Source organism: Nyctibius grandis, chromosome 10, assembly GCF_013368605.1.
Source record: "Nyctibius grandis isolate bNycGra1 chromosome 10, bNycGra1.pri, whole genome shotgun sequence".
In the NCBI taxonomy this organism is placed as follows: Eukaryota; Metazoa; Chordata; class Aves; order Nyctibiiformes; family Nyctibiidae; genus Nyctibius; species Nyctibius grandis.
Genome location: NC_090667.1, coordinates 5,278,997 through 5,306,523, shown reverse-complemented (window position 1 = coordinate 5,306,523; position 27,527 = coordinate 5,278,997). Strand labels below are relative to the sequence as shown.

The 27,527-nt window shown below is 41.1% G+C and overlaps 1 protein-coding gene across 1 annotated transcript; it reads left to right on the top strand.

Moving 5' to 3' along the window:
• The first annotated feature begins 9,852 nt into the window (after window positions 1-9,852).
• GFPT2 (glutamine-fructose-6-phosphate transaminase 2) lies at window positions 9,853-27,460 on the top strand. Its single transcript, XM_068408865.1, has 19 exons — window positions 9,853-9,912; window positions 14,863-14,970; window positions 15,601-15,699; window positions 16,392-16,517; window positions 17,099-17,157; window positions 17,548-17,682; window positions 19,107-19,168; window positions 20,711-20,790; window positions 21,077-21,194; window positions 21,885-22,048; window positions 22,178-22,273; window positions 22,382-22,479; window positions 22,824-22,944; window positions 23,264-23,421; window positions 23,556-23,670; window positions 24,282-24,409; window positions 25,365-25,532; window positions 25,966-26,127; window positions 26,729-27,460. Exons 1-19 carry the CDS (start codon window positions 9,906-9,908, stop codon window positions 26,771-26,773), a joined length of 2,049 nt encoding a protein of 682 aa, XP_068264966.1. The 5' UTR covers window positions 9,853-9,905; the 3' UTR covers window positions 26,774-27,460.
• Window positions 27,461-27,527: the final 67 nt, after the last annotated feature.

Sequence of the window (27,527 nt, the reverse complement as noted above, 5' to 3'; positions counted from 1 at the left end):
ATTCCTTGGCTTAGCTACAAGAAGTCAAAGCAAACAGAGCTGAAAATTCATAGTGAGGAGTGTGAAAGAGTTTCTTTGCTCTCTTTCACCAAAGTAGTGACTGGACAGAAAAATCAAACACTTGCGAACTTCTTTTTCCTGGTTTGCTTTATCTGTGAGAGCAAACCTTTACTGAGAAGAGGAGCTCTTAACAGCTTCTCTGGAATTCAGGTTTATTTGGAGAACACCAACATGATACTTGCTACTAAAGACTGCAGTTGTGCTAACCTCGTAAAGGAAAGGGCAGGAGACAGGAGAAGTGATGTTAATTTATTCGCTGAAGAGTTCAAACTATGTAGTTTTCCTTACAAGGACCTTTTTCTCCTACCAAAAATCATACAGGAACCCTGCACAGAAATAAAAACTGCACAATGAATGTTAACCTGTGACGTGCTGACTCCAGACAGGAGCAAAGCTCTTTGATAATGTGTCCTGGCATGTGGTGCCATGTCTTGGAAAGGTGGAGTTCTGTGCTTGCACTTTTTATTGGATGAGTTTGTTTTCCAGGCACTTAGAGAGAGCAGACTGCAGCATTTCAATAATGCAACTGCCTGGAAAAAGCTGGAAGTGGAATTATTTTGGGGGGAGTGCAAAAATGTTTGCATGAGTAAAAGTACAAGAGTGCTGCAGCCCTCCCGAGCTGGGCACCAGCCCTGCTGTCGGTCTGCTGCCCTGGCACAGAGCTCTTAGCCAGGTTCTGCTTTGAGCTCTCCCTTCTCAGTCTCAAATCTGTTTCTTCCACTTTGTAGGTTTTTCATCCATTCCCACTGTCTAGATTTGTTGCTCCAGGCTCCCCCTATTTGGGAGGGCAATGGCATTCTCCCAGCTCCTGGCAACTCATTTCTATAGTGTTTTCCTTGAGGTCCTGTGCCCCAAGCCTGCCCCAGGAGCCACCCTTCCCTGCCATGTTACTTCCCAGTATCCTTTAGACAACAAATATTTCCTATCTTGTTACACTCCTCTGATGTTAAGCTGTGGGAGAGGCTGGGCTCTGGTCCAGGGCCAACAGCTTTCTGACAAGCATACGTGACACAGTAACAAATAACAAGGCTTTGGAGAGCCACCTTTTCAATAAGTAAAGGGGAGGTGGAGAGAGAAAACACGCATGTGAAACCTCTCCTGCTAAAATCTTTCAGCACATGCTGTGGTTCTGCTACAAAGGATATTTCACCATGAGCTTCTGGAAGCTGTATTGCTTGTGAATGCCGGGGTGGTTTACACGCACCTACAGTCTAGGAAATCCTTTAAGACTTACATAAATACAGGATAACAAAACTACTTTGCCTGGGACTTTAAAAGTGTTAGGTAAACTTCTTTGGGATTGGGAGACTCATCTGCTTGAAAAAAAAATCCCTGTTTCTGCTTCTCATTCTTGGTCCTTTTGGATTTCCAAGGTGAGTTAGGTGTTACCCTCCTATGCAGACATGGGGGGAGCAGATTCAATGTGTCATAGCAGCCTCAAAGGAGCAGTCAGGTTATCAGAAAGCTTTGGCCCTATCTGGACAGGATGATGACTCTTGCCAGTTGGAGCTAAGGACTAGCTAACCCCTCGGCAGCTCCTCATTTCTAATCTACAGTGTAGAGAAGGTGCCGCAGCTTGTTACTTCACTTAACATCTGTGCTCCTTGCTCTGAGGCAGCCAGTAAACAATGTGACTCAGAGAAAATGAAATCGGAATTTTTTTTCTGTAAACTGGAATGTGTAATTATGGCAGATGATAATCCTCCATTTCTTGGAAAAGGCAAAGACTCTTAGCTGGGATTTCCTTAGCATGACCCAGTTCAAAAAGCAAATGACACATCATAGAAATCACTGCAAAGCTAAAGTAGCAAATTGCTGGTCCTTAGTGCCAAGGGTGCTGGTGTTTGCTTGGTGAACTGACAGTCTTCCCTTAGCGCATTGCCTTTGGTTCCCAGCACAGAAATTCTCATTCCAACTCCAGTGGCAGATGCAAGACAGACTGTGAAGCTGTTCTTTCTGCCTTCTTTTAGTGCTGCTTGTTGTAAATGAACTCAGAAGATACGTGACATAAAACAGAATGATTCCTTATTTGAAAACTTCTCATGATATTATGATGTTTGTAGCACATACAAGTTAAAACTGCATTCATTTAGGTTGCTTAGAAGTAATTTCAATTTTTCATGCCAGATGGATTTATAAATGCACATACTCCTGTTAAATGTTGGCCATTTCATGCCTTTAATTCAACACCTACCTGTGCTTGAGTTAATTTGATGTAATCAAACTGTATTACATCATATCTGAGACCAAGCTCCAAACATGAATTGACTGTATTGCATTCAGGTGCTCTCTTAGCCTACAGCAATGCCATGTGTGTAGCTGTACAAGCACCAGCTTAAACATTGCTATGGTTAGAAGACTTTAGCACTACTTCCCTCAAAACCATGGGCAGGACCTTTGTAGTTCGTAAGGCCAGAAGAGGCTTGTGATCATCCTGTCTGCCTGCTGCAGGACCCAGTGAAAACTGCCTTGACGTAGAGTTGATATCCTGCAGCACGGTCATTTATGGGGGGTGGAGGAGTCTGGTGCATGCAGCTGTACAAATAAGGGTTTTAGCTGTTTTGGTTTCAAGTTTGCCAGCCAGTTTTGGTCAACTGAATTGAAAACTGCCTGCGTTTGCTGTCAAAATGTACAGCTTAAATAAAAGGGTTTGGATCTGACTTGAAATTAAATGATTGGAGGAGAATTTTTTTTGAGAGTAAAACCACTTCATTTTAAGACGTAACTAAAATACAGAAAACAGAAATATCTACTCCTCTTTGGTTTTCTGGCAACTCTCTCCTCGCCTCACCCCCCCCAAATTCTTCCCTAAATTTCGTCCAGGTTATAGTGACCACCGTCTTGTCTCCCCCTTGCCTAGAAACAATGATGGGGTAAGTTGAGGACAATGTTTTGCTTCAAAACTGAATTTCCTGCTTTCAGTCAAACAATACCTTACCTCATCTGGTGTGTTCACAGCAAAACAACCATAGCCCAAAAACACCACCACAGGCAACTTTGGTTGCCAAAGGCAACTTCACAGTGCAACAGCATAAACGTCCCCATGGGGGTGTCATCCTTTCATGCATCTCATGGGATACCCTAAACATGAGGTTCTAAATCCAGTTAGTAGTTGGAGCTATTAGGAGTAGCTAGAGTCCATTTGAGTGAATCCAAATGAAATTTTTAATTTTACTTTAACACGAGAATCCTGTGCTGAATAGGAGGGAAAATTATATTAAAAAAAAAAAAAGGAAAATACAAGGAATTTTTACTGGCAGTAAAACAGTGCAATTCATAGCTTGGTCATAACAGTTGTTTAACTGTGTGGTTTGCAGAAGTTGTCAGGGGATAGATTTACAGCTGGACGTGAGCCTGACTGAGGAGCAGTAACGGCAGAGGTGGATTAGTGTGGGACACGCACCCTGGGTGACGCAGTGGGGGAGCTGCCATGTCACTGCACAACTTCGCCTCTGTTTCCTGCTACCTTAACGTTAACATCCTGCGCGCTTTGCACAGGTTGTACAGCACTCTGTTCCTGGTAATTTATCAACATGTAACTTCTACTCAGCAGTCCCTATCGCCCTGTCCTATAGCAATACTATGCATGTAGTGAACACACTGATGCCCTGCGTTATTTCTTCTCAGGTGCTTCCTAATCCCTAGCATAGAAGAACTGCACAAGAACTGAACTGGTTTTGCATATCTGATACAAAAGTTATCTTGAAATCCTCTGTGTGCAATGTCTTTATTTCTACCAAGGCAAATGTGCCCAAACCTGATTTTGACAACTGGTAGATTATGGCAGATCTAATAACCCCAAAACTCTAGAAACAGAGATATAGAGGGGTCATTAATTGGCAGTGAAAGAAAATGAATGCTTCTATTTAAGCACATTAAGTTTATGCCATTTTTCTTTGAATAAGCTGCCAAAAGAACCAGATCATAAGCTACACTTAAAGAAGCTGTAGCTGTGGTTTGTGTCAAACATTCAAAAAGGAAAAACATAGAAACCGTAGGCAAGAGCAGATATGAGTGCAATAGCTGTGAGTCCAGGACTGAAAATAATCCACCTGTGAGATGAGTTTCCTTCAATCATTTATCAGTCGCTAAACAATAGCATCATCTATCTATCATAACTGTTAATGTATTTATTAAAGCTGGGGAATCTCTGGCCACCTGTGGGTGTTTAGTGGTGTTCGTGTAGGAGGTACTTTACTTTCAGCCTCTTTTTAAATAAATAGTAACACAGCAGCTGCAATGTTAAACACACCAGTCCTACAAATTACTGCTGTATCTTGAATCTGGCTCCCTCCATTTATTTATTTTAATTACAAATAGGAGAAAAAGGGGAAGAGGGGTAGTGTTTAAGTTCCCAGTATGTAATCTTTTGATGCCTATCTTGATTGTACAAAGAATTATAGGGACAGCAGATTTGAATGTGTGAGGTAAAGCCAGATGCATCTTGTTATATGGGCTGCTTTTAGAAATTTGGATTTGTTTTCTTTTAGTCTAGAACTGCTGATAACTGGAGCTATATGGAAGCAACTCCTACTCCCAGCACCTTGCCTCCCTCCAGCTCCTTCCAGTCACTGTTGTAGCAGCTTCTTGCTGGGCAGTGGTGGCAGATGCAATGTTGGGGGGTGACAGGGTGGAGAGAATGGACTGTTGTTTAGTAACCCCTTGCCTTGCTTTGTGGAGAGTGCAGGTATGTGTTCTGGAAAACAGCAGGTTTTGATTTGCAAAATCAGAAGCTTTTTGCCAGAGAACTGTCTAAAGGGCAAACTGGAGGGCAGCCAGCAGCAAAACTATTTGCTAGCTTCAAAGGTGTTCCTTTCAAAGGCCAGTTTAAATCCTTGAAGTATTAAAGCTGTGAAAACAAATCAAGAGAAGAATGGAATGAAATTGTTCTTACCAATATAGCAAGCCAGGTTCATATGCTTAGAAATAAAATTAACCAGAGCAGTGTAGAGGTTGCACTTCACCCTGCTCTGTGGTGTTGAGTGAGCCAGTGCAGCTTGGGAAGTGCTGAATTATGGCGCTTGGAGGTGGCTGCTGCCAGGAGGGCTCTGCAGGAATGGGGGAGGAGTGTGAGGCTTTCCTTTAGTGGAGAAGTAAGAGGTGATGCTGTGGCTGGTCCTGGGGTGTGATTTAGCTGTATGAGCCATATGGAGTAAGCACGGTACCTTTTTGATTTTACAATCAGCTCCTTGTTCAAACACTTTCAGTGACGCTGTAGTTTGATGGGAAGAATTAAGGATTTCTTTTAATGCTTTCTTTATCTTTGGAATTTAAGCTTTTTGACTTCTTACACGGGCATGCTTCCCCCCACCATTTCAAGGAGTTAGCTTTGCTCCCTCCAACCCCACGTAATCTGTGAGAATCCTATAGTTATGAAAAATACTGAGTGGATGGTCCTGATCACCAGAAATGGGGCAGGGGAGGGCAGGTACACAGATATCTGTATTGCTCTGTCAGCATTGCTCACTCTTGACCTGAAGGACCACACAACAGGCTGAGAAAATTAATCCAGCACCAAAAGCTAGCTTACTTGAAAAATCTACAGACTTTTCCAAACATTTCTTTTTCTCCCTGACACTTCCCATTAACTTGTTTGCAGCTCCTGTTATGAAGAATTTCAATCAAAAACTCTGGAAGCCACTTAATGCTGTTTAAAACATAATGAATTATTACTAAATGCGCCTTTGTGTTTTTAAAGTATTTCAACTCTAGTTAATTAGCCGGGTTGGTTTTACATCACATATGCTCATCACGACAATTCTGCTGAAAAGCCATCATTGAATTAAATAATGGTTACTTAATTCTCAATCATAGGTATGACGTTGACTCACATTTATGTGTAACTCCTCCTAACACACATAATTTTTAGCACTTCAAAGACAGCTGTCTGACAGCGAGGAATGATGATTAACTCTCCCCTGTTCTCAAATGAAAAGCTGTTAATTACCACTATGTACTTTTAAACTGAAAATACCAACTCCTTAGTCCTAGACAGATCCTAGGTGAAGAGCTGGTTGACACCTCTGCTGAGACAACCATCAATATAACAAACACGTCTTCCTCTCCTTTGAACTTCTCAGCAGAAGAAAGGCGTTGCTGTCTTCACTTCAGAGGCATTTGTCGATTATCTTCAAAACTCGCTGGGGAGCTGAGATGGATGCAGAGGGTGGCTGGCGTTGCCTACGTGGCTGTGTCCTGTCCTTTAGCACATGGGCACTGTGCTGTGCACAGCCCAACCTCCTTCAAATGCCAGCAAGGTCAGCCCCTTACATTTGTTTTTTCTATCGGTGAAATTCAGATTCACTGGAGTGACTCCTGGTTAATAGCAGTCACCATTATCAGACTGGGAAGAAATCTGAGAGAAATACAGATCGAGCTGGCAGCCCAAATATTCTTGAGAGCCTTGGTAGGGAATAACTCTGTCCTCTTTTGTTAAAATTAAAGTGATGGTGATGGGAGTGCTCAGCTTTTCTCAATGTTTTAAATATTTTTATTGGGAGTAATACATAAAAATTGCAGAAGTGCAGGAGTCTAGTTGAGGAGGATGATGGTCTGTAATGTACAATAGCTGCTTTTGGTCCCTCAACTTTCACATTTTGAAGCAAGAAAAACTCTTCAGGGGAATCCATCCTAGTGTTCCTTTTCTCCAGTTTCTTATTTCTTTCTTTTTAATATACATAAAAAACTAAAATAATGAATTGTCATTGTTAATAAGAACTTGTGCTGTGTATTCTAGTATGAATCTAGCAACAGCCTATTAGTTCTCAGAAAATGTAGCAGCCACTGAACCAACAGTCCAAAAAGGGTAATTTAAAAGGAGTTTTATAACCCAGCTATAATCACAGAAGTGCTGGAGTCGGAAGGGACTTCCATTTGGTCACCCATCATCCTCCACACCATGCACAGATCACTCACTTTAGTGGTGCCTCACAGGACAGGGTCTACTCCAGCAGTGTCACCAGTGAAAGGGCCACAAACCAGTCTTCACAGTATTGTGTAACTGCTCCTCTTAATTTTTTCCTGATATTTATCACAGTTCTTCCTTTTTGTAGTTCACATTCACTACTACTTTTTTCCTGCCCGTGTTTACTGATGAGAGTGTTTTGGTCCTTCTGCTCCCTGAGACAACTGAATTGACTGAAACTCCTCAGCAGGAAATTCAGTCCCCTTTGGTGTCTAGGATGGAATAGAACAAGGTATTTAGATATGTATCTGAATCTCTTGAATATGCAAAAGCAGTTTGAAATATCTGTCCTTAGAACGCTGCTGGCTGCTTTTCAGGGCAGATCATAAATGCTGTAGGAACTAGTACCTGCATTAGGCTCAGAGACAGCCTAAGCATTAATCCCTCCTCTTTCCAACCACATCCTGAATTATTTTTATTGCTCCTCGCCTTTGCCTAATGGTGCCCCAGGCAACTTCCTTGCTACCTGATGCTAAAACAGTGATACAGTATTCTCCATACTGTACGCTACTATCTCCTACTTCTATTTTTGATCACTTGTGTGAAGACAGAAAAAAGAAAGAAGTAGCTGGGCAAAAATTCCTGATCCCTAAGGTATCACTCAGATTTGTGTTCAGACTTCCATGCGAAGCTCTATCAGCTGACCTCCTTGTTGCTTCTCAGATGCTTGTGTTAGACAATGATAATGGCAATCAGTTTGATCACCTCATCTTAGTGCTGTAAAATGTGTCCCTTAAAGCCAAACAAACCTACCAGTAAATAAAACTGGTGTATTTGCTAATATACTTCCAAAAAGTCCTGAGAAAGCCAAATGGCATTAGACAGACGAGTCTGGGAAGCGTTGACTGATAAGTTATCAAAGTGACATGTTAACCACTGATTAATGAAGTTCATACTTGCAGTTAGTCTCATTTTTATTTAGTTTTCTCCCTGGGAATGTCACATGGAAACATGAAATATCTTGCATGAGTGAAATTTTGGGCTCTGACTTGTGATCTTTGGTGATTAGTGTTGCAATGATGTTAAAAAAAAAAGTACTCCACTCCCACTGTCTGCACCTCTCATTAGTTAAAATGCATGTTGCACAGGGAGCAGAAAAGTTTATCTTTACTGTATATAATTGAATATAAATAGCAATGCTACTTAACACGCATAGCTGAGATCAGTAACCTCCCCCTTAGCTTGGGCTGGGCTAGGGGAAACAAGATCAGAGACTGCTTCAGAGGAGGAGCAAAGTAACCTAAACAGACAAGATAAACTGGAATGGAGTGTCAAAATGACTTGCCTGATGTCACACGGCAGGTCAGTGACAGAGCTGGAACTACAACGGTGAGAAATCATGGGCCTGTTTGGTCTTATTCTGGGGGATGGGGGAAGGAAAGCAAAACTGTTTTTTTATGGAGCATGGTGTGCATAGCTGTTTCACACAGGCAGTAAAAATACACTTAATTTATTCCTTATAAATTAATTTAAAGCAGAATTTCTAACACTGTTTTCTTTAATTTTATGACTTGAAAATATTTTAAATCTAGGTTTTTGCCTTAAAATTGAGACACAGTTTCCCTTTCTTAAAGTGGCAAAAAAAAAAAGGTTTTTTTGTAGTTGAAATGTTGATCTTCCAATCTTTATCCTTCGTTCAACCTCTCCATCAAAAATGACAAAGTTTGAAGGAACCACTACTTTATGTAAAAAACGAACCACAAAAAGAAATGCAAGAGAAAATAAGCCCTTTATCTCTAGCTTAAATAAGATGCCTTGTGCTTGAACTTCAATAACTATGTATGAGTCAACTAGGGTTACCTCTATGAAATATTTTGGTACTTTTCAATAAGGAAAAAGAAACTATAAGCAGGCTGAATCACCATGAAAATTTACGTATTTTTTAAAAATGTTTGCTTGAATAGCGGCCTGAGCTACTTCTGTGAATGCTTGCTGTCTCCAGCATGCTGCAAGGCACTTGCTTTAAAAGTCACCATTTCTTTTGCTCGGAGGAGGCTCCCTGAGATAAGAGATCACAAGTTTCTTGAGAAGATAAAGCTTGGGCCTGCTGCACGGGTCAGGTCTGCAGGACTGACCTCAGGCTGAGGGCTGGGCCAGGGCCTGTGGCTTTCCGCACCCTCATGGCGACTGCCCGCCAAAGAGAGCCCAGCCCAGGACGAAGAGGTTGGAGGAGGCTCCTGGAGCCGATCTTTCTTGCCAAGTAAAGAGAAGAGACCACACAGACTGACCAGGAGCTTAGCCTGCTACTGCAGGGAAGGGCTCTCCCTCCAGCAGAGGCCGGCGGCCCTCGCCTTTGGCCCTCGTTCAGCTCAGCACGGATGCAGGTGCTCTCGGTCCTGCCTGTGCAGATGAAGTTGGCAGCTGAGCGTGTGTTTCTAAACGTTTGTGTCTGAAAAGGCTGGAAAACGGGGGACACCTTCCCCGGCCGAGCCCGGAGAGGGGCTGCCCTGCCCCTCTGCCTCGGGCCCGGTCATGTTGCCCTGACAGGACGGGCTGCTTCGCCTCCTGTCCGCGCTTCTCCGTGTGCGCAGCCCGGGGGACCCCGCCGCTCGCCACAGCCCTCAGCGGCCCCTGGAAGGTCCGAGGCGGGCGGACGGGCGCGGCCGGCGGGGCAGGGCTGGGCCGGGGGCAGGGCGCGAACTGCCGCGGCCCCCCGCCCCCGGGCCGCCTCCGTGCCGGGGCTCTGCCCCCGCCGTGCACCCGCTCGGGGCCCCGGGCGGAGCGGCCCCAGCGCCCGCGCCCCGGCCAATGAGCAGGGAGGCAGGGGCCGAGCCGGCCGCGCTATAAGAGCCGGGGCGGCCGGGGAGGCGGCAGTCCCCCAGCCAGGCCGTCGGGCGGGAGCCGCGTTTCCTGTCAGCGGGAAGGACCGTGTGGCGCGACCATGTGCGGTGAGTGACGGGGCCGCGGCTGCCGCCCCGCGCCGGCCGTGGGCAGCCCGGGCCCGCCCCAGCCCTTCGGCGTCCGGCGGGACGGAGCTGGGGGGCTCCGCCGGCCGCGGCGGGAGTCGCGGGTGGAAGTGAGGTGCCACGGACAGAGCGGGCTGTGCCCGGGGCCGGCCGCCTCTTCTGCCGGGGTGCGGGACAAGGGCCGCTTTGTCCCTGAGCGGCGGGGTGTGGGGCTGCCCCGCTGTGACAGCGGGTCCCGCGGCTGCGGCAACCCGCCGTCGCTGCCCCCCGCAGAGGGTTCCTTCGGGACTGGCCCCGCTGTATCCATTTTGGGGGGGTGCGAAGGGAGGATGACCGGTTCCTGGGGTGATGGCAGGTAAAGGTAAAGCTCCTTCGTCCGCCCCCTGCTCCCAAGGAAAGGAGCTTGCCTTTCGGTTCCCCGCAGCCTCGCCTCGCTGGACCCTCCGTGTCCGGCTTGTCCCTGGGTCTTGTGACGGAAAAACGTCCCGTTCCCCCCGCCCGGCTGCTCCGGGGGTGTCTCGGCTGCCTTGTTCACCTTTGCTCCTCCTGGTCCAGATGCCTCAGGGCATCACTGCTTTGGCTGATGCACAGGCTTCTTGATGCGCTTGTCTCTGTCTTTCCTAATCCAGGACTAGGGATTAGTTGTGACTCACTTCCCAATCGCGGCGATAGGAAGAGTTTGTGCTTTTCAAACAAAGGCTGTGAAGGAGCTAAATTCTTAGCTGATGTGAGTTTATTCACCTTCCTTTATCTAATAAAGAGGCGATGGTGGAGATAATACCTACATCATGTATACGATTGCTTAGATATGCTTTGGATCAGATTAAAATCAAAGTGCAGGTTCAGAAGCTTCTAACGCAATGTGTTTTAGTTGTGGAGGAAATTTGAGTGAAACTTTACCTATCCCTTCACTGAACCCTCCTCTCAGGTCTCAAGGATACTTTTGTTGAAAGTAGAAAAAATTGTGCTTGTACTTCTTCGCCATCATGAACAAAACCTCTTTTGTGAGACACAGACTAAAAGCGAGTTGAGTTACTGCTCCCAAAAATGTACTTTCTGAGCTAGATGTCTTTTCCCTGACTCCACATCCTCTTTAGTTGTAACCTCAGGAAGAGCAAGGAGTCTAGCGAGCGTCTTTCACTTGAATGGAAACACGAGGTGATACTCTCTCTCACTCTCAGGTCGCCACTATCAATGAAACAAACTCTTCTAAACAAAACCCCTTCAGGTGAGAGACTTGGCTCAGTGCCTAAGCAAACCAAGGGTATTGGTGGCAAGCACTAAGCAATGAGACATGTAATGGTAGTATCAAAAACTTAGCATATCTGGGCTGTATATCGATTGGGAAATGAGGGTGTTAACAGGGTTAAATGAGTTTGGTAAAACATCTACCTAGGCGTAGACTGACTCAGTATGAAATGGCAAAGAGAGCAGCAGTTCATTAAGTGCAATGAGAGTAGTGCTAGTTTTCTCCCCATCAGCATTTGGAGACCTTTTACGTGACATCTGTTATCATGAAAGATGTCCCGTATCTTCCTTGCTGTGCTGATCTGCTGTAGGAAGTGCAGGAGTTCTTGAGGTTGCAACCAACAGTTTCTAAATTACTTTTTTTTTGTTTGTTTTATTTTTCAATATCTTTCCAGGTTTAAGTGTTGTAAATATGCCCTGTTGTGTTTTCTCTGACTTCAGGTGGCATATGAAGATTTAAACCCAATGTTTTCTGTTTTGAAAATACATAGGTCATTAAATACTGCCATAAACGTGCTCTTTAGGAAACAGAGTTGAGATATTATCACACTCACGTGTAAGAAGACAGTGTAGCAAAAGTATGCAGGGTTTAAAAACCAGGTAAGATGCTCTGAAACTGATGATCTACCTATTTTAAATCAAAATTAGTTTCATCAGGATATGAAGTTGAGACTGGGACTTTCTCAAAGCTAAGCTTCTGACATCAACAATGTGCTTACCCCAGTAGAGGCATCCTTTTATTTTTTTAAAAAATAATTAATTTTGTTCAAACTTAAAGTAGAGGCTGCCCCCTTCTTGATTTTGGTGAAATCTTACAATCGCAAGAGTTCTTGTGGATTTTACCCACCAAAAAACACTCAATGAACTTTTTTCCTCTTCTTGACGTTCTGCTTGCAATCCTGAAAGGGAAAGGGGAAACTAAAGTCTTGATATGCATGTGCAGGGAGATACTTGCTTTCTGTGTCTGCACCTGATTAAAGCTGGTTTTCTAAAGGTAAGCCATAGATGATTGACCTAATTCATGCTTCTATGCAAACTCTGTAACTATGGAAAGTTACAAACTCGATTTAGCATTCAGGTCAAGAGAGCAATGCCCTAGTAAAACACTTCTTAAATGCTTTCATTGGATTCTATGTTTGTATGTATGACTTAGAAAAGTATTTCATTGCTTATGTTGTACTGACAAATAAACATTATCTTACTTGATATCACTTCAGTATTGCATTGGCTTAGGGAGTACTTGGGTCTTCATAGGGGAGGAGAGATGCAGGCTCTGGAAATGGCATCTAGTAGCTTGGGGAGGCCATTATAACTTGCGAGCATTGCAAAACTCTTATCATGAGTATGATTCAACTAAGATTCAGTCATATTGGTTTGCTTCCAGAAGGAATTAAGCTACAAGAAGTCTTTATCAACAGTTGTTTCTGTATGCGTTGAGCAACGTGCTTTAAACCTAGCCAAAATGATGACTGAGTAGGGGAGAAAATATGCAAGTGGATAAATCATGAAACAGAGAAGTGCTAGAGAAACAGTGCTGAGAGTTAAGATTTATTTCCTTTAACTGAAAGAGTTTATAATATATTCCTTAAGAAGTCAGGCTGCAGCTATTGCCTGCATTGTAAATGGCCTCTGGTGACTTCTGCTTCTTCTAATTCACATGTGTGGAAGCACAGCTACAGTTCCCTGGAAACAAGGATCTTTTTAACAATTGCAGCACACTGGTAGCATTGTAAGGACAGTCCCGAAGGAAGGTTTTTCCTGGAGCTCTGCGTAGTCAAAGATGCCACATGGAACATACAAGGCTGATGCATCTTAAATACATTGTGAAATCTGTCCTAGAAAGTAGAGCTGGGTCTGAAATGAGGTGTGTAGCAATGTTTTGGAATGATGTTGAGAAATTTGTATTGAAGAAATTGAAGAATGCTGCTCTTGAGGTTCGTGGTTAGTGCCAGAGAATGGTAAATATCTGTCTGGAAAAATGATCAACAAGCTCTCAGTCTAAGGTGACTGTATGTAACCAGAGGCATTATTTTTCAAAGCGTCCATGAAGAACAGTATTTAGCTGTTCAAATTCCCAAATACCTCTTTAAATGCAACTGTTGTCTTAGTATCTTCATTAATGTTGGATGCTCTAGAAATAATTAGGCTGGGCTCCTCGTAAATCTCACCTCTGTAGCAGAAAAGCATTTTCCACCCTTTAATCTTTCCAAGATAAATTCAGAGACCAATGTAATAGTCTCTTAGTCTCACTGTCAAATCAACAGTATTGATGGCTTAAAACCAGTGGAGTAACCAAATTCACAACAATATTTATAAGGGAGATTTATTGGTGTATCATTATAACAGCTTCTTCACTACAGTCATTTACAGTTCAAAAGCCTTAATTGAAGGGGAAGAGGGTGTTACATTTCAAACAAAGGCTTTCTCTGTTTAAAACACTTGCTTGTCTGGACTGCTTATCTGTTGAGCTCTTAAAGTCTGTTTTTTGCTAACTTCAGTCTCCTGTCCTGACTTGTTACTTGGAGAAACTGGTGAAACAGTGAAATCAGACGTTTCTGTTTTGTTGGGGTACAGATTTGCAAGGGTTAACACAATCTGATTACAGATTCTATCCTTGTAAATGCAGAAGTCCCAGGAAAAGCAGTAGGCAGAGAAAAGGAATGGTTGTGTTTTCCTTTGCAGGTGACCTTTTTATTACACCTTTTCTAAAGATAAAACAACATCCCCCAAACTCCTTCTAATGAAAAAATGCTTGTGTACTTTTGCCTTCCAAAAAAAAAAAAAATGTGCTGGGACGGGAGGGGGGGAACCAACCCCAAAACTAAAAAAGCCACTTCTTGGTTGAAGTGACTGGTCTATTCAAGAGAAGAGGGATCAGACTTGCAGACTCTTCCAGGCTCTGTTTGCCGAGTAGGCAAGGAGTTCATCTCTTTCCTATGGTGTCTCTGTAGGAGCTGACCTGAGTAACACGGGGCAAGCAAACGGATCTTATGTCTCTCTCTGTTGAGTTGGGTTTGGCAGGCAGTGTTGTGTTAGAGGCAGCACAGAGGGTGAATGGTTGTTTTTCGGGTGACCCTGTTTTTGTATCTTCTGTTTCTTTCCTTTGTTGTCCTATCCTTTTGACTTCTGCCCTTTCTTTATGTTTTCTTCTCTATTCTCTTCCTGCTGAAGTGACTGTTCTATACAGGACTAAGCTGGAGCCTTTCAGAAATACATGTTGTGCCTAGTACCTACCCGTGGGTATTTAAGGCCATGACTTTGATTACAAAAGTCTCCTTGTGTTAGTACTGGTGAATATATTCCTTCTTTGAATGTCTAGTTTTAGATCTGGATATGAAATAGATCACAATGTTCCTGTTTTCAGCTGTGGTTTTCATGAAAAGTAGGATTTTTTTTAAGCTCTCTCAACTGTTTAACTCTTGGTGGGTAACATGAGGAGAGCGAAACGGGCCAGGAAGGCGCATGTGTTGCATGGTGAAAATGAGGGTCCTGATTCCTTTATTGTATTTAAATTCTTTCAATTTAAAAACCCAGTAGGAAGAATTGTACTAAATGGGAGGTGGGGTCCCCCTAGGACCTCTCTGTGATGCTAGTTTTAAAGGGTTTTAATTGAGTCTGAAGGGATGCAAACTCTAAAAAAGTCTTTGCTTCTTTTTTCCCCCTTCCCCTTTTCTCTTTAAACAGGAATTTTTGCTTATCTAAACTACAGAGTGCCTCGGACTCGAAAGGAAATATTTGAAACCCTGATAAAAGGATTACAGAGACTGGAATACAGAGGATATGACTCTGCAGGTACGTAAACTAACTCACTAAATTAATTTTAGCAACCAGTAGCTACCTGTGTAACTCTTTGGGTGCTTTCAACTTCTGCGTGTTGGATTCATCTTTTTTTTTTTTTTAATCCTGTAGATTGAGAGATCAGAACTAATTACCTCGATTATTGGAGTTTCTTCTTCAGCTTTTCTCAGGACTTTAAATTCAGTGTTTAGCTCTGTAACAGATGGTGGTTGAGGTTTAGTACACATAAGCAAAGCAAACAGGGTATGAGGAAGAAGACCTCCATAGAGGGTCATGTAGTTGTGCCTTAGCCTTTTTAGTGCATGTGAGTCCCAGTGAAAGGATGAGGAAGATTAAACTTGTCTTTGAGTTGGCTAATTTCATTGGGCAAAATATATCAAGTCTGTCCTCAAGCAAAATTTGAGATGGCTCATGTATATTTTCATCTATGCAGTGGATATAGACTGCATCTAATTTGATTTGATCGTACACAGGTCTAGCCACAGACTTCAAGTATATCACTTTGAAGGATAATTTTAAAATAATTTTTTCACTAGTGTGTGCTTGTCTGTATTTTCTGAGCCTTTTTTCATCCAGTGTATTTCATGCTTTAAATAACACTTGTGACTTTGTCCTGTACTGTAGGAGTGGCAGTTGATGGAAACAATAATGAAGATAAAGAAAGGTTCATTAAATTAGTTAAGAAAAGAGGAAAAGTAAAGGCCCTGGAAGAAGAGTTGTACAGTAAGTGTCTTAAAAGTTACCCCTTTACTTTGGCCTCCCAGTCAGATAATATCTGCATCTCAGTAGAAAGTCAGACCATGAAATTACAGTTATGATTTTGTGCCAGAAGTCACTGCAATGTATAATCCAATGGCAATTAAATTGTTTGTGCTCCCCAGATCTGCACTTGAAAAGCAAGCTGATCTTTAGCTATAGTGCTGTGAAAGTACAGGTCTACTCTCCTCTCTTTTGGTTGCTGCTTTGTTCAAGACCTGGGCTCCCTTGGTGCTTTGCTTGTGTGATTTCTGTGCTTGGTAGCTGAAACGTCAAAACATGGACTCTGCCAGAATTTATGACCATTTAAGCATCTGGCTGTCATCACAATCTGCTTTATGCAGTGCTTCCATCTGTGAAGAATTGAAGTTGTGTTTTAATACGTTTACGTTATAATTTGTAGTAATGTGGTCTGTTAGCCTAGCTGTTAGTATTGGCTGAAAATGCTCGAGTCTTGGCGAACAAAATTTTAATCACAGTAGCTTGAACTATCTGAAGTGTAATGTCAAGAAAGCAAATGGTTTAAAAGAAAGCCAGAAGATAACTTTTAGATTTTTGTCTGTAGGAATTCTCCTAGTGTTTTACGTGTGTGTGTGTGTGTGTGTGTGTGAGAGAGACTCAACCTTAAATGTTCAGTAAACTGAATTTCTTGTGTATAGAACAAGATGACCTGGATTCAAAGGCAGATTTTGAAACACATTTTGGAATTGCTCATACTCGCTGGGCGACCCACGGAGTACCAAGTGCAATAAACAGTCACCCTCAGAGATCAGATAAAAGGAACGGTACGTAATCTCTGCAGCACTCTGGAACTGTTTGAATTTGAAGTGGTTCAGTCCACATAGTACATGTGTTCTCTGTTCTTTACTAGTGTTGTGGTATCTGTTTTGTATACTAGGGATAAGCTGTTGCCATTCTATCTAGGTTAGACACTTTTGCAATAAAATAGACTCTTCTGAGGCTAAAGTAACACTGTAAAAGATTGATGAGATCTGTTTTCTGAAAATTGGTGCAAGTTAGTCAAAGTACAACATTCTTGTTTTAAAAGGTGAGACTCTGAAAATGTAAATGCATCAATATGGTCTGGGGTAGAAAAGGGAGATTTCATATTGTTTTTCACTTGAGATGGCTGGGTGCTATTCTACTGAGTGTAGTTTAAAGCTGTCTTAGTGATTTGGAAAAACCTTTATATGCCATCAGAATTTGTAAGCTTCTGCTTTCTGTTGTCCATGTTGTGATAAACTGTAGGTCTGAAAGCAGGTAGTTTCTAGTGTACTTCTAAGCTTTTTTCCCCTCTCATTTTGTGTTCTGAGTTACATATCTTAATTTGTCATTGCTGGTGAATATATTTTTTTTTTCCTTCTAGAATTCGTTGTTATCCATAACGGAATCATCACAAATTATAAGGACCTGAGAAAATTTCTGGTGAGTCTGTGGCAACTTGATTCTGAAACTAGAAAGTAAATGCTCCATCAACTACCGTCAGGTCTTTCATGACTTTGTTGGAATCTGAGTAGTAATTTGTGCTTAGATTCTTTGAGAGGGTGTGTGGAGTGAGCTCCCTCCTGTCTCTTGTTGCTCGACAGATGCTTAGCAAGTCTTACTGCATGTTGTAGTACAATTTTTCTGAAAGAATAGCTATGACAGGGTAAGTCTTTATATTTTGTCTATAGTGATATAGATCCACTAGTCCAGTGTAGCACTCCAAGCATTCTCTCTTACTGTGCAGTTTCTGGTGGGAAGTAGCTGAAAGGTTCTGCGGTGTTTCTTGCCTGAGGATGAAAACACTTTTTACTCTTTTATATGATATTTCAGGAGAGCAAAGGCTATGAATTCGAATCTGAAACAGATACAGAAACGATCCCCAAACTGATCAAATACATGTATGACAACAGAGAGAGTGAGGACACCAGTTTTTCAGCCTTGGTAGAAAGAGTTATTCAACAGTTGGTAAGTGGGAAGTTCATTTTTTCCTGTACTACGGTATAAGCTCTTTGTGGAGTTCCTTAGTGTTCGGCATTTATGCATTTAGATCCTCTGCAGGAGTCCTTAGAAGGTGCTTTTGGCCTCTAAATAATGCTTAATAGACCAAGAAATGAGATGAAAATTTTTGAAACTTCAAAGACTTTTCAATGGTAAATCTTTAAATGGCATTAGCAGTGGTTTTTGTTTGGTGGTTTGTTTTTTGGTTTTTTTTTTAAGCAAGAGGTTATCTCAGTTTTTAATGAAGCAGCTTAATAAAAAAAAAAATTGTAGGAGCCTCTGGGGGTTGAAATCTCTCATAAAGGGCAGTGTGTTCTTAAAGGCTATTCTGATCATGTTAAAACACTGCTGTGATTCAAGTTTGTCTAATAGTATGCCTTGGCTCCCATATTTGGAAATAGATCTGACAGTTGTACTGATTCGCAGCGTAGCTGGTTCCCAAACTGTGAAGTTGGAAATCTACTGATACTTAGTATGTGAATGCTTAAAAACTTAGATGCATTTCAAACTTGGAGAAAGCTTGCTTTGTTTCCTCCCCCAGTCTCTGGGCAGATGTTTTCGCTCCCCTTCCTGCAGTTTCTTATGCTCTTTTCACCTCCCCTTTCTCCTTTCAAAAGCAGCTCTGTAGGGTTCTCCTGGAGCAGGGCTGGAATACACACGAAGTAAAGGCCTGTGTGGGTCGAGAGGGAATAGTGGTGCAGCCGCCTAGTTGAGGGAAGGGGTGACTTCACCTGACTGCAAAACAGCAGAGCAGTTGCAGACTGGAGTCCCTGTGAGAGGAGTAAATATTACCATCTCTTCTGTTTGCAAGGTGGTGGGGGCTTTTGCTCCTGCTTTTGGAATACTCCTCAAGTTTGCAGGCTGTGTTAATACTATAGAGTGGTTGATTGTGTGCTCCTGTTTTTGTTCTTGTTTTTTTTTTGGTGGAAATTTTTTTTTAATTACATTAGTGAGAATTTGCTGCTTAAACTAGAAGTAGTAACTCCAAAATTTTAGCTGAAAATGCAGCTACATGCACGTTCTTATTAAAGTCTTGCTAAAAGTAAATGTCTAACAGTCTTCATGTGGATTATGAAGAACATCTCGGAGATTTTCTTAACCCTTGAATTAGAAGGTATTGTTTTTATTTATAAAGAGAGGCTAAGTGCTCACTTCCTGATCGTTCAGCTGTTGCAGTGTTACATGCGTGTTAGCTTGTGTTAGCTTGTTCTGCTCCGTGACCAATTCCTTTCAAGGGGCAATCTGCCCTCCAGGAAGAGATTCCTGATAGTGGTAAAGAGCTTTCCTTCACAGCCTCCTCAGGAAGAGGGGCCCCAGTGTAATGAGATGCAACTAACTGAGATAAGTTGTTTAGGATTTTTTTTTCTCTCTTCTGTTTGCATGGTTTCCAGGAAGGTGCTTTTGCACTGGTTTTTAAGAGCATCCATTACCCAGGTGAAGCTGTTGCTACCAGGTTAGTAAATAATTCATACTTTTTTAGGTTAAAAAAATGCTAACATCTCTTAATTAAAAACCAAAACAAAACCAAACCAAAAAATCAACCCCAACTAGAATACTGATGTTTAAAGTGCTTAATTAACCAAGACTCAGAAGGTGGGTAGCTGTACTAGTGAAGTGCAGCAAAGCTCTGCTGAGCACCTCTTCAACTGACTATTAAATATAAGTTAATTTGAGCTGTACTGATTGCAGGTTGCAGAATTTCCAGAGGCTTGTATTGATTTTCTATAATCTTTAACTCGATTTGTTTAATAAATTAGCTGTGACTACTCACTTTTTGAGGATGCAAAGACAGCAGTGAAAAGTAATCAGATGATGTTTTCTTGCTTCATGCGAATACATTTTTGGTTGGAGATGGTCCGAATGACACACTGTGAGGAACATACCACTGACAAACTCATTCCCATAGTCTGTCCTTTTATCTGTTACAGTGTGTTAGTAAAGCAGCTCAGTGTATCTTCTGTTTCTGAATGTATTAAGAGTGTTAACATTTCTCCTGTCTCAAAAAAGAGAGGGAAAAGGGTATGGTTCAATTTTACTTCGCATTGAATAAAGACTGAGAGAATTATGTTCAGGTTGGCTAAAGTGCCATCATACTAATAGGTTATACAAAGAGTGTTCTATAGCTGTCATAGGATTTATGAGTTTTTTCTCTATAAGTTCTCTTTATTTATGAATTGGTAAACAACTTTGAGGAAATGTAAAGATATTAAAGTAGCAAGTGAAGTAGCAGTAGGAATAAAGACCGATTTATACTACAACCGAAAGGCCTCTTGCTTCTGTGGTCTAAAATAGGGCTATATTAAAATTGTGAAAAAGCCAGCTGTGCCATCACTCTAACTGGAGAACATCTTCTGAAGTGAACTATTCTATATGTGGTTCAGGTTTGGATTTTTAGGAGTGAGGGGATTAAGAGAAGCTAAAACTGTAATCTGAGGTGTTGAGGGGGGTGAATTGCTCTTTTATTCCTGTGAGTTTTTTTAACAAGCTCTTCAATATGGCACGTGACCCATATAATTAAAAAATTATCTTAATATTCTACAGTTTCAGAGGTGCAGTTGATATTTCTGAGTTTAAAAGGCTGAAGGGCGGAACAGTATTTCAATAGTAAAGAGCAATAGAGCTTATTGCTGGCTCACTTCAGAGGCAGAGTAAGCTTTGTTTAAAAATTATATTCAAATTGGTGCCTGTGCTAAGCTATTTTGTGATTATTAGGAGGAAAACAACTAATTCATATACATTTTCCTCTACTTGGGTGTAGTTTGTGGGGAAGGAATCACCAAGGCACATGGCGCTTATTCATATAATAATATTTGGTGAATATTACAAAAACAAACCCAAGTTTATGTAACTCCTGCCATGTAATGGCTTTAGGATCAGGGTTGAGGAGGATCTTCCTATGTAGGAAGCTAAATGGGATATTGTCTTTCAACTGATGTCCTTTGACTTCTTTGTATGCACCTTTCTCTGTATAAACTTGTGTGTTTTCCCTTTGTAGGAGAGGGAGTCCTTTGCTCATTGGTGTTAGAAGCAAGTACAAGCTCTCCACTGAACAGATTCCTGTTTTATATAGAACATGTAAGTTGATAAATCCAATTATGTTATTTTGAAGAGCTAAAATTATTGTTACTTTATGATTAGAAATTAGGTTAATTGTCTTTGTACTATAAAACTACCAGCTGATGTCCCAGATAGCTTCTTAGCTGCGGATATTCTATTTTTATACTACTGAATGCGTCGTTCATGTAAAAGTCCCATCCCCCAAAATACTTGTGTAAAGGTGATACCTTGAACCTGTATAGTCTGTCATCTCTAACTTGAACAGATCTGCTTTTGCATTTCAAGTGTCTCATTTCTTTAATAGGCAACATTGAGAATGTGAAGAACATGTGCAATTCACGAATGAAAAGACTGGACAGCTCTACCTGCCTTCATGCTGTTGGGGATAAGGCAGTAGAATTCTTCTTTGCTTCAGATGCAAGGTAGTAAAAGTAGTTAAACATTTCTCAAAATACTGTTTTTGTTTAGAAGTGAGGTAGTTCTGGAAATCTTATGCTGTCTTGCTGCTGTACAATTGTTTTCTGATAGAATAGCTTCTAATCCAGGTAACTTCATAAAGCCCCCAGGCTAAGGTACCTGAAAAACATGAAGGCTTGACATTAGCATTTGAACTGCAAATAAGTGCAGTATCTGCCAATTTCAAACCTCTATGTAAAATATATCCAGTGTAGGAAGGTCAGTTGGGTAGAAATAGACACTATCAGCTGAGTATTTGCGCAGACTATAGGTTAGTCTGGGTTTTGGCGTTTTAATCCAGCTATCAGAGAAGGAAACAGCATTGTGGTTCCAGACTTAGCAGGAACCTGGACATCGGGTACGCATTTATCTCATAAACAAGATCGTGACCTTAGGGGTCCATCAGGGACACTGGGAGGCAAGATCAGCTCAGCAGGAACTTGCTTATGCGAGATGCCGTGGTTCCTGAGCCTTCTGCTCCGGGTCCCTGTGACAGTGCAGGAGGAGCAGCAGATGGAGCCATTTCCTTTAAGATGGCTCTATCTGTATTTATGTCCAAGAGGAAGCTAGAAGGGGGGCTGGAAGTGCTGTGTGGCGTATTTAATTGCTTTGAGGAGTGACATGTCAGGTTTGTCTTGTTTCTGTTTTTTCTGTAGTGCTATCATTGAGCACACCAACAGAGTAATTTTCTTAGAAGATGACGACATTGCAGCAGTAACTGACGGGAAGCTTTCAATTCACCGTCTGGAGCGTTCAGCTAGTGATGATCCTTCCCGGGCCATCCAAACCTTGCAGATGGAATTGCAGCAAATCATGAAGGGTGGGTTGAAACATCTGTAAACGAGTATCATCAAAGATGGATAGTTACTGTTTGCGTAATAGATAAGGCAGAAAACTGCTAATTTGTTGTGAAAATGACCTGATTTTTAGGTTTTGTTTTTCTAAACAGGTAACTTCAGTGCATTCATGCAAAAGGAAATTTTTGAACAACCAGAATCAGTTGTCAATACGATGAGAGGCAGGGTGAATTTTGAGAGCAGCACAGGTAACTCAGAACCGGTGTTCAAGCTGCACTAAGCCTGCAAGTTTTGAACATACTACCTAGAAAATAAAATACACCATTGGTATGTGCTTGCTTGTTTGTTTGTTACAGTTCTGCTGGGGGGCCTGAAGGATCATTTGAAAGAAATCAGAAGATGCCGAAGGCTGATCATTATTGGCTGTGGGACCAGTTACCACGCTGCAGTAGCTGTATGTTCAGCCTTAGCTGAAATCCATATATAACTCCTAGTTGCTGGGTTTTTAGACAACAACTCCTCATCTGCTGCTTCTTCTGTGTCTCAAACTTTGCCTTTCATTGAGGGGTCTTGCCCTTTTATTTAGCTTTCCTTTGTGCCACATTCTTTATTAATGCTCCAATGCTGTTACCTACCATGCTAGAAATTAACTTTTTTCACCTTGACTTCTAAAGCTCTGGTGAGCTGTAATTATCAATTTTTGTAATAAGAGTCCATTTAGATTATCTCTGACTCTTAAGATGTCAAGACTTTTACGGGTGACAATATTAACAAGTATTGTATGCTGCTTGAATACAGACTCGACAAGTATTGGAAGAATTAACTGAATTACCAGTGATGGTGGAACTTGCTAGTGACTTCCTGGATAGAAACACACCCGTATTCAGAGATGATGTGTGCTTTTTTATAAGTCAGTCAGGTAAGCTGCATTTACTGTTTGTCTTCAGTTGAGTGAAAACTCTAGAAAAATTTTAAAAAGCCAATGATTTATTACTTTCTGCATGTTGCAAAGGAGGGTCATGGCTAATGGGCCACATTTGTCCTGAATGAAAGTTTCTTTCAGGCTCAGTTCGAATATATAGAGAGTGACTGAGTGCTGAAAGATCGTTTTCAGTTGCATTTTGCATTGTGTAAGTGTGGATGCAGTTATTTAGAACACACTTGTGTAGAATTTTATGCTTTTCAGGAATCATTACTATCCTCTGTCAACCTAAAGTCAAGATGTAAATGTTTTCCAGGTGAAACTGCAGATACGCTTATGGCCTTGAGGTATTGTAAAGAGCGTCGTGCTCTAACAGTTGGCATCACTAACACAGTCGGAAGCTCAATATCCAGGGAGACGGACTGTGGTGTACATATCAATGCAGGACCTGAGATAGGTGTGGCAAGCACAAAGGTAACTGCCGTTCAGGGTTTGACTTTCATACTTCAGCCCTGTGGAATCCAATTAAAATTTTAATTGTAGCACTTCAAACTGAGATCATACGAACTCTGCAGACTTAGCTGCTAAATGTTTTGTTTTGTCTGCAGGCTTATACCAGCCAATTTGTGTCTCTTGTAATGTTTGGCCTAATGATGTCTGAAGACAGAATTTCCTTGCAGAAAAGGAGACAGGAAATCATTAGTGGACTAAAATCATTGCCAGGTATATTGATATTTTGGGTTTGAGGAGTGATAGAGGATGTTGTTTAATGGGTAATATAAAATACTACTGTGGGATGTTTCTTTCTCATTTAAGTTTCACTCTCCCCCTCCTCCTGAAAGGCAGATAATATGAAAAAAATGGACTATTAGTTTCTGCACTAATTGCCAATTTTACAAGTGCCCTTCCAAGAAGCTTGGCAGGAAGATCAGAATTTTCATGGTTTGGATTTTCTAATTACAATAAGGTAGCTTTGTATGAGAAATATTACTTGGTCTCTTAAATTGATGATTTGGAATTTTTAAAGCCTTTCACTTTAAATGAGGATAGATAAAAGGAAACTAATTTAAGTTTAAAACGGATGCTCACAACTTCCTTTAGAAAGACAAATGGGATGTATGAGCACTCCTTAAACCAATAGTTGCTTTAAATTTGTTACTGTAAATAAGGCTGGAGAAAATATCCTTAAACTGCAGTCAAAGATGCAAAGTTAATGGTTGAATTATATTAAGTGTATTTGTTCTAATATAGATCATTAGAATACCCTACTACAAGTAAACTATTTTTTCCAATTAAAAAAGTTTTTAATATGTGCTTTTTGTGTGCCCCGATAGAAATGATTAAAGAAGTCCTGTCCTTGGATGAGAAGATACATGATTTGGCTCTTGAACTGTACAAACAAAGATCACTGCTGGTTATGGGCCGTGGGTATAATTATGCCACTTGTCTGGAAGGAGCTCTGGTAGGAACCTCTCAATATTCTTGGGTGTTACTTAAAATGAGCTTTTGTGTCTCTGCAACATAGTTTATTTCTAATATTTCATTACAACATAATTCTGCTGCAGTAAAACTGCTATCTATAACTAAGAGCATTTAGTCCTGTTGGATTGAATACATACATAAGGTGAACTTGGATATGATGTCACACAGAAGTCACAGAATCAATCAGGTTGGAAGAGCCCTCTGGGATCATTGAATCCAACCATTGCCCTGACACCACCATGTCAACTAGACCACGGCACTAAGTGCCATGTCCAGTCTTTTCTTAAACACCTCCAGAGATGGTGACTCCACCACCTCACTGGGCAGCCCCTTCCAATGTCTAATGACCCTTTCTGAGAAGAAATGCTTCCTAATGTCTAACCTGAACCTTCCCTGGCGAACCTTGAGGCTATGTCAGTTTCTCGTTTCTTTCACATAATAAATATAGTGTTTAGTGAATCTATTTTAAAAACTAAACAATTGAAAATGCTGACTCATTTGAAAATAACATCAGAAAAACACAATGTGCTGATGTTCAGATGAGATGCTCATGCAGGAAACTCATAAATTATGTTATGACCATTCTGGTGGAATGGACACATATCCATCTCTCACAGGAGTTTGAAATCTTAAACGTAGATTGCATTAGCCAAGGTTGTGCTGGGTGTTTGATTCTTAAAGTTCCTCTTGATTACTCCCATTTCTTTATCTGCAAATGCACGTGCATGGGCAAGCTCTGCTTCCACCAGCAGCCTGCTAGAAATCCCAGCTGACAAGCCTGTCTGTTTTCACTATTAACTGATCTTTGAAAATACCAACTTGATACCATATGTCTGTATTTAAGTGGCAGATGTACAGCCTTGGTGTTTTGCTTCTTGTGGCTTTTATTTCTCATCTGGTTTACTAGTAACTTGATGGCATTTGCTTTTTTTTAGAAAATAAAAGAAATCACCTATATGCACTCTGAAGGTATCCTGGCTGGTGAGCTGAAACACGGGCCATTAGCCCTCATAGATAAACAAATGCCTGTTATCATGGTGATAATGAAGGATCCTTGTTTCACCAAGTGCCAGAATGCTCTGCAACAGGTCACTGCTCGGCAGGTAAGCTGTTTGACTAATGCAGTGTCACAGGGAACGAGATTGTGCACTTGTATTGCTGCTGACTGTGCCACAGAAAAAGGATGGATTGGTGATTTTTTTTTTTTTCTAATTAGTAAATTATAAATAAGATGCTGTATCTGCATTGTAGGTTGTTATTACAGGTTAACACCAGTAGTGAAAACTGATTGCATGTGGGTCGCTTGTTTGGTTTTTTGTTTGTTTTGAAGCAAATGGAATAATATTAAAACTCCACAGGGTGAAAACATTCAAGTCTCATGAAACAGTGAATGACAGGAGTCATTATGCAAGACTGGCATTGTCTTTGTTTGTTAGCTACTTGAGGGTCTTCAAACCTCCAGGCATGAAGTGAACCAATATTTCAAAGCAGTTCTAAGCCAGCTCTTCACTTAACATTGCAAAATTTTATTTTCAGGGACGTCCAATCATTCTGTGTTCTAAAGAAGACACAGAAAGCTCAAAATTTGCCTACAAAACCATTGAGCTGCCTCATACAGTTGACTGCCTTCAAGGAGTCTTGAGTGTTATTCCTCTCCAGTTGCTTTCATTCCACCTGGCTGTTCTCAGAGGATACGACGTAAGTGCTTTCTATATTTATCACACCAGTTAGTGCAGTTTTGAACTTCCTCCTACCAGCGTAAAGTGAGAGACCCAGTTATATGGCATATCTAACAAAGAACTATGATAATAGTTAGTGAAGCTTATAGTGACTGTGCTAGTAGAGATGGCATTTCAGTGCCAGCTCTTCAGCTTCATATTTTTTTAATTGGTACCCTTCTAAAAAAATTATAAAGATCATTTGCTTAGTTTGATTAGTTAAGAGTGCAGATAGGACTTTTTCAGAGAACTAACTCTTAAAATGTGATATTGCACTTTAACCTAAAATAGTTCAGTGCTTTGTTTGTTGACGCTGGCTAGGTGTGTCAGTTTGATAATGATGACTGCTTTGGAAAGGTACCCTGTGCAAAACAAATATGTATTAGGAAGGTTTTGGAAGCAAGGATGAATTCAACAGTGAGTCATTATCTGCAGATCTATAGTCTCTTGTGTGTGTTAATGTTTCTAGAATAAAGCAGAACTCATTAGGAAGTCTAAAAAAAACCACACTAAATGAACTGTCAAATGCAGAATGTCAGTATTACTCTCTCATACACTGAAAGTCTTTCTCTTCATTCTAGGTGGACTTTCCAAGAAATTTGGCCAAATCTGTTACTGTAGAATAACAGCCAAGAACAGCTGATGTTTTTGTCACCAAATCTCTGAGTTATACTTGTAGAAATGTGTTGTTCTGAATTGATAGGTACACGTTTTTCTAAAGAGAATGACAGTGCTAACTGGAAAGTGTCAGAAGGATTTATTTTGCAGCTTTAAAAGCTTTTGATGTGCCTTGTACCCAAGTGCTTTTGCTCACAGCAAATATTCCTGTAAGTCCTGAAATTGCCAAAGGAGAAGATAAAAATTGTTTACACATGGTATACTGAATGACCTTTTCTACTGTGCAATATATATATGCAGCTCTCTTCAGAGTTAACTGTGAACATTTTTTTAGCCTACACTACTTAACTAGTTTTAAAGATACAGTATTTATAACTACAATTGTATAGCTTTTTTTTAAGTTATTTTGTTAGTACATTGCTTATCTGTAGCATTGGTAATGCTCAGAGTGTAAATACTGAGCATGTTGACACTTGTGTACAGTTGTTAGGGTTTTTTTTTCCTATTTCAGCCTCAAACTGGAAATTTTATGTCCCTCTTCCTCCCCAGCTTCCCCTCCCCTCTTTGCATCTGTGTTTCGTATTTAACCAGTCATTTGCAAAGGTGTTCTGTGGCTGTAAATTCCCAGCTATGTTTTAAATTTCTGCTGCTTTCAACTAATTATTTGAAAAGCCAGAGCAACGTTTTGTTTTGTATGCCACGCCAGCTCTTATTTGCATAGCATGTACAGTGCAACAAAATAAGGGAACTGGATGTCTTTCA

Coding starts and splice junctions, on each gene's coding strand:
- GFPT2 (XM_068408865.1), top strand. Junction 16,518..17,098: donor GAGATCAGATAAAAGGAACG/GTACGTAATCTC, acceptor TTTTCCTTCTAG/AATTCGTTGTTATCCATAAC. Junction 20,791..21,076: donor TCCTGTTTTATATAGAACAT/GTAAGTTGATAA, acceptor TTTCTTTAATAG/GCAACATTGAGAATGTGAAG.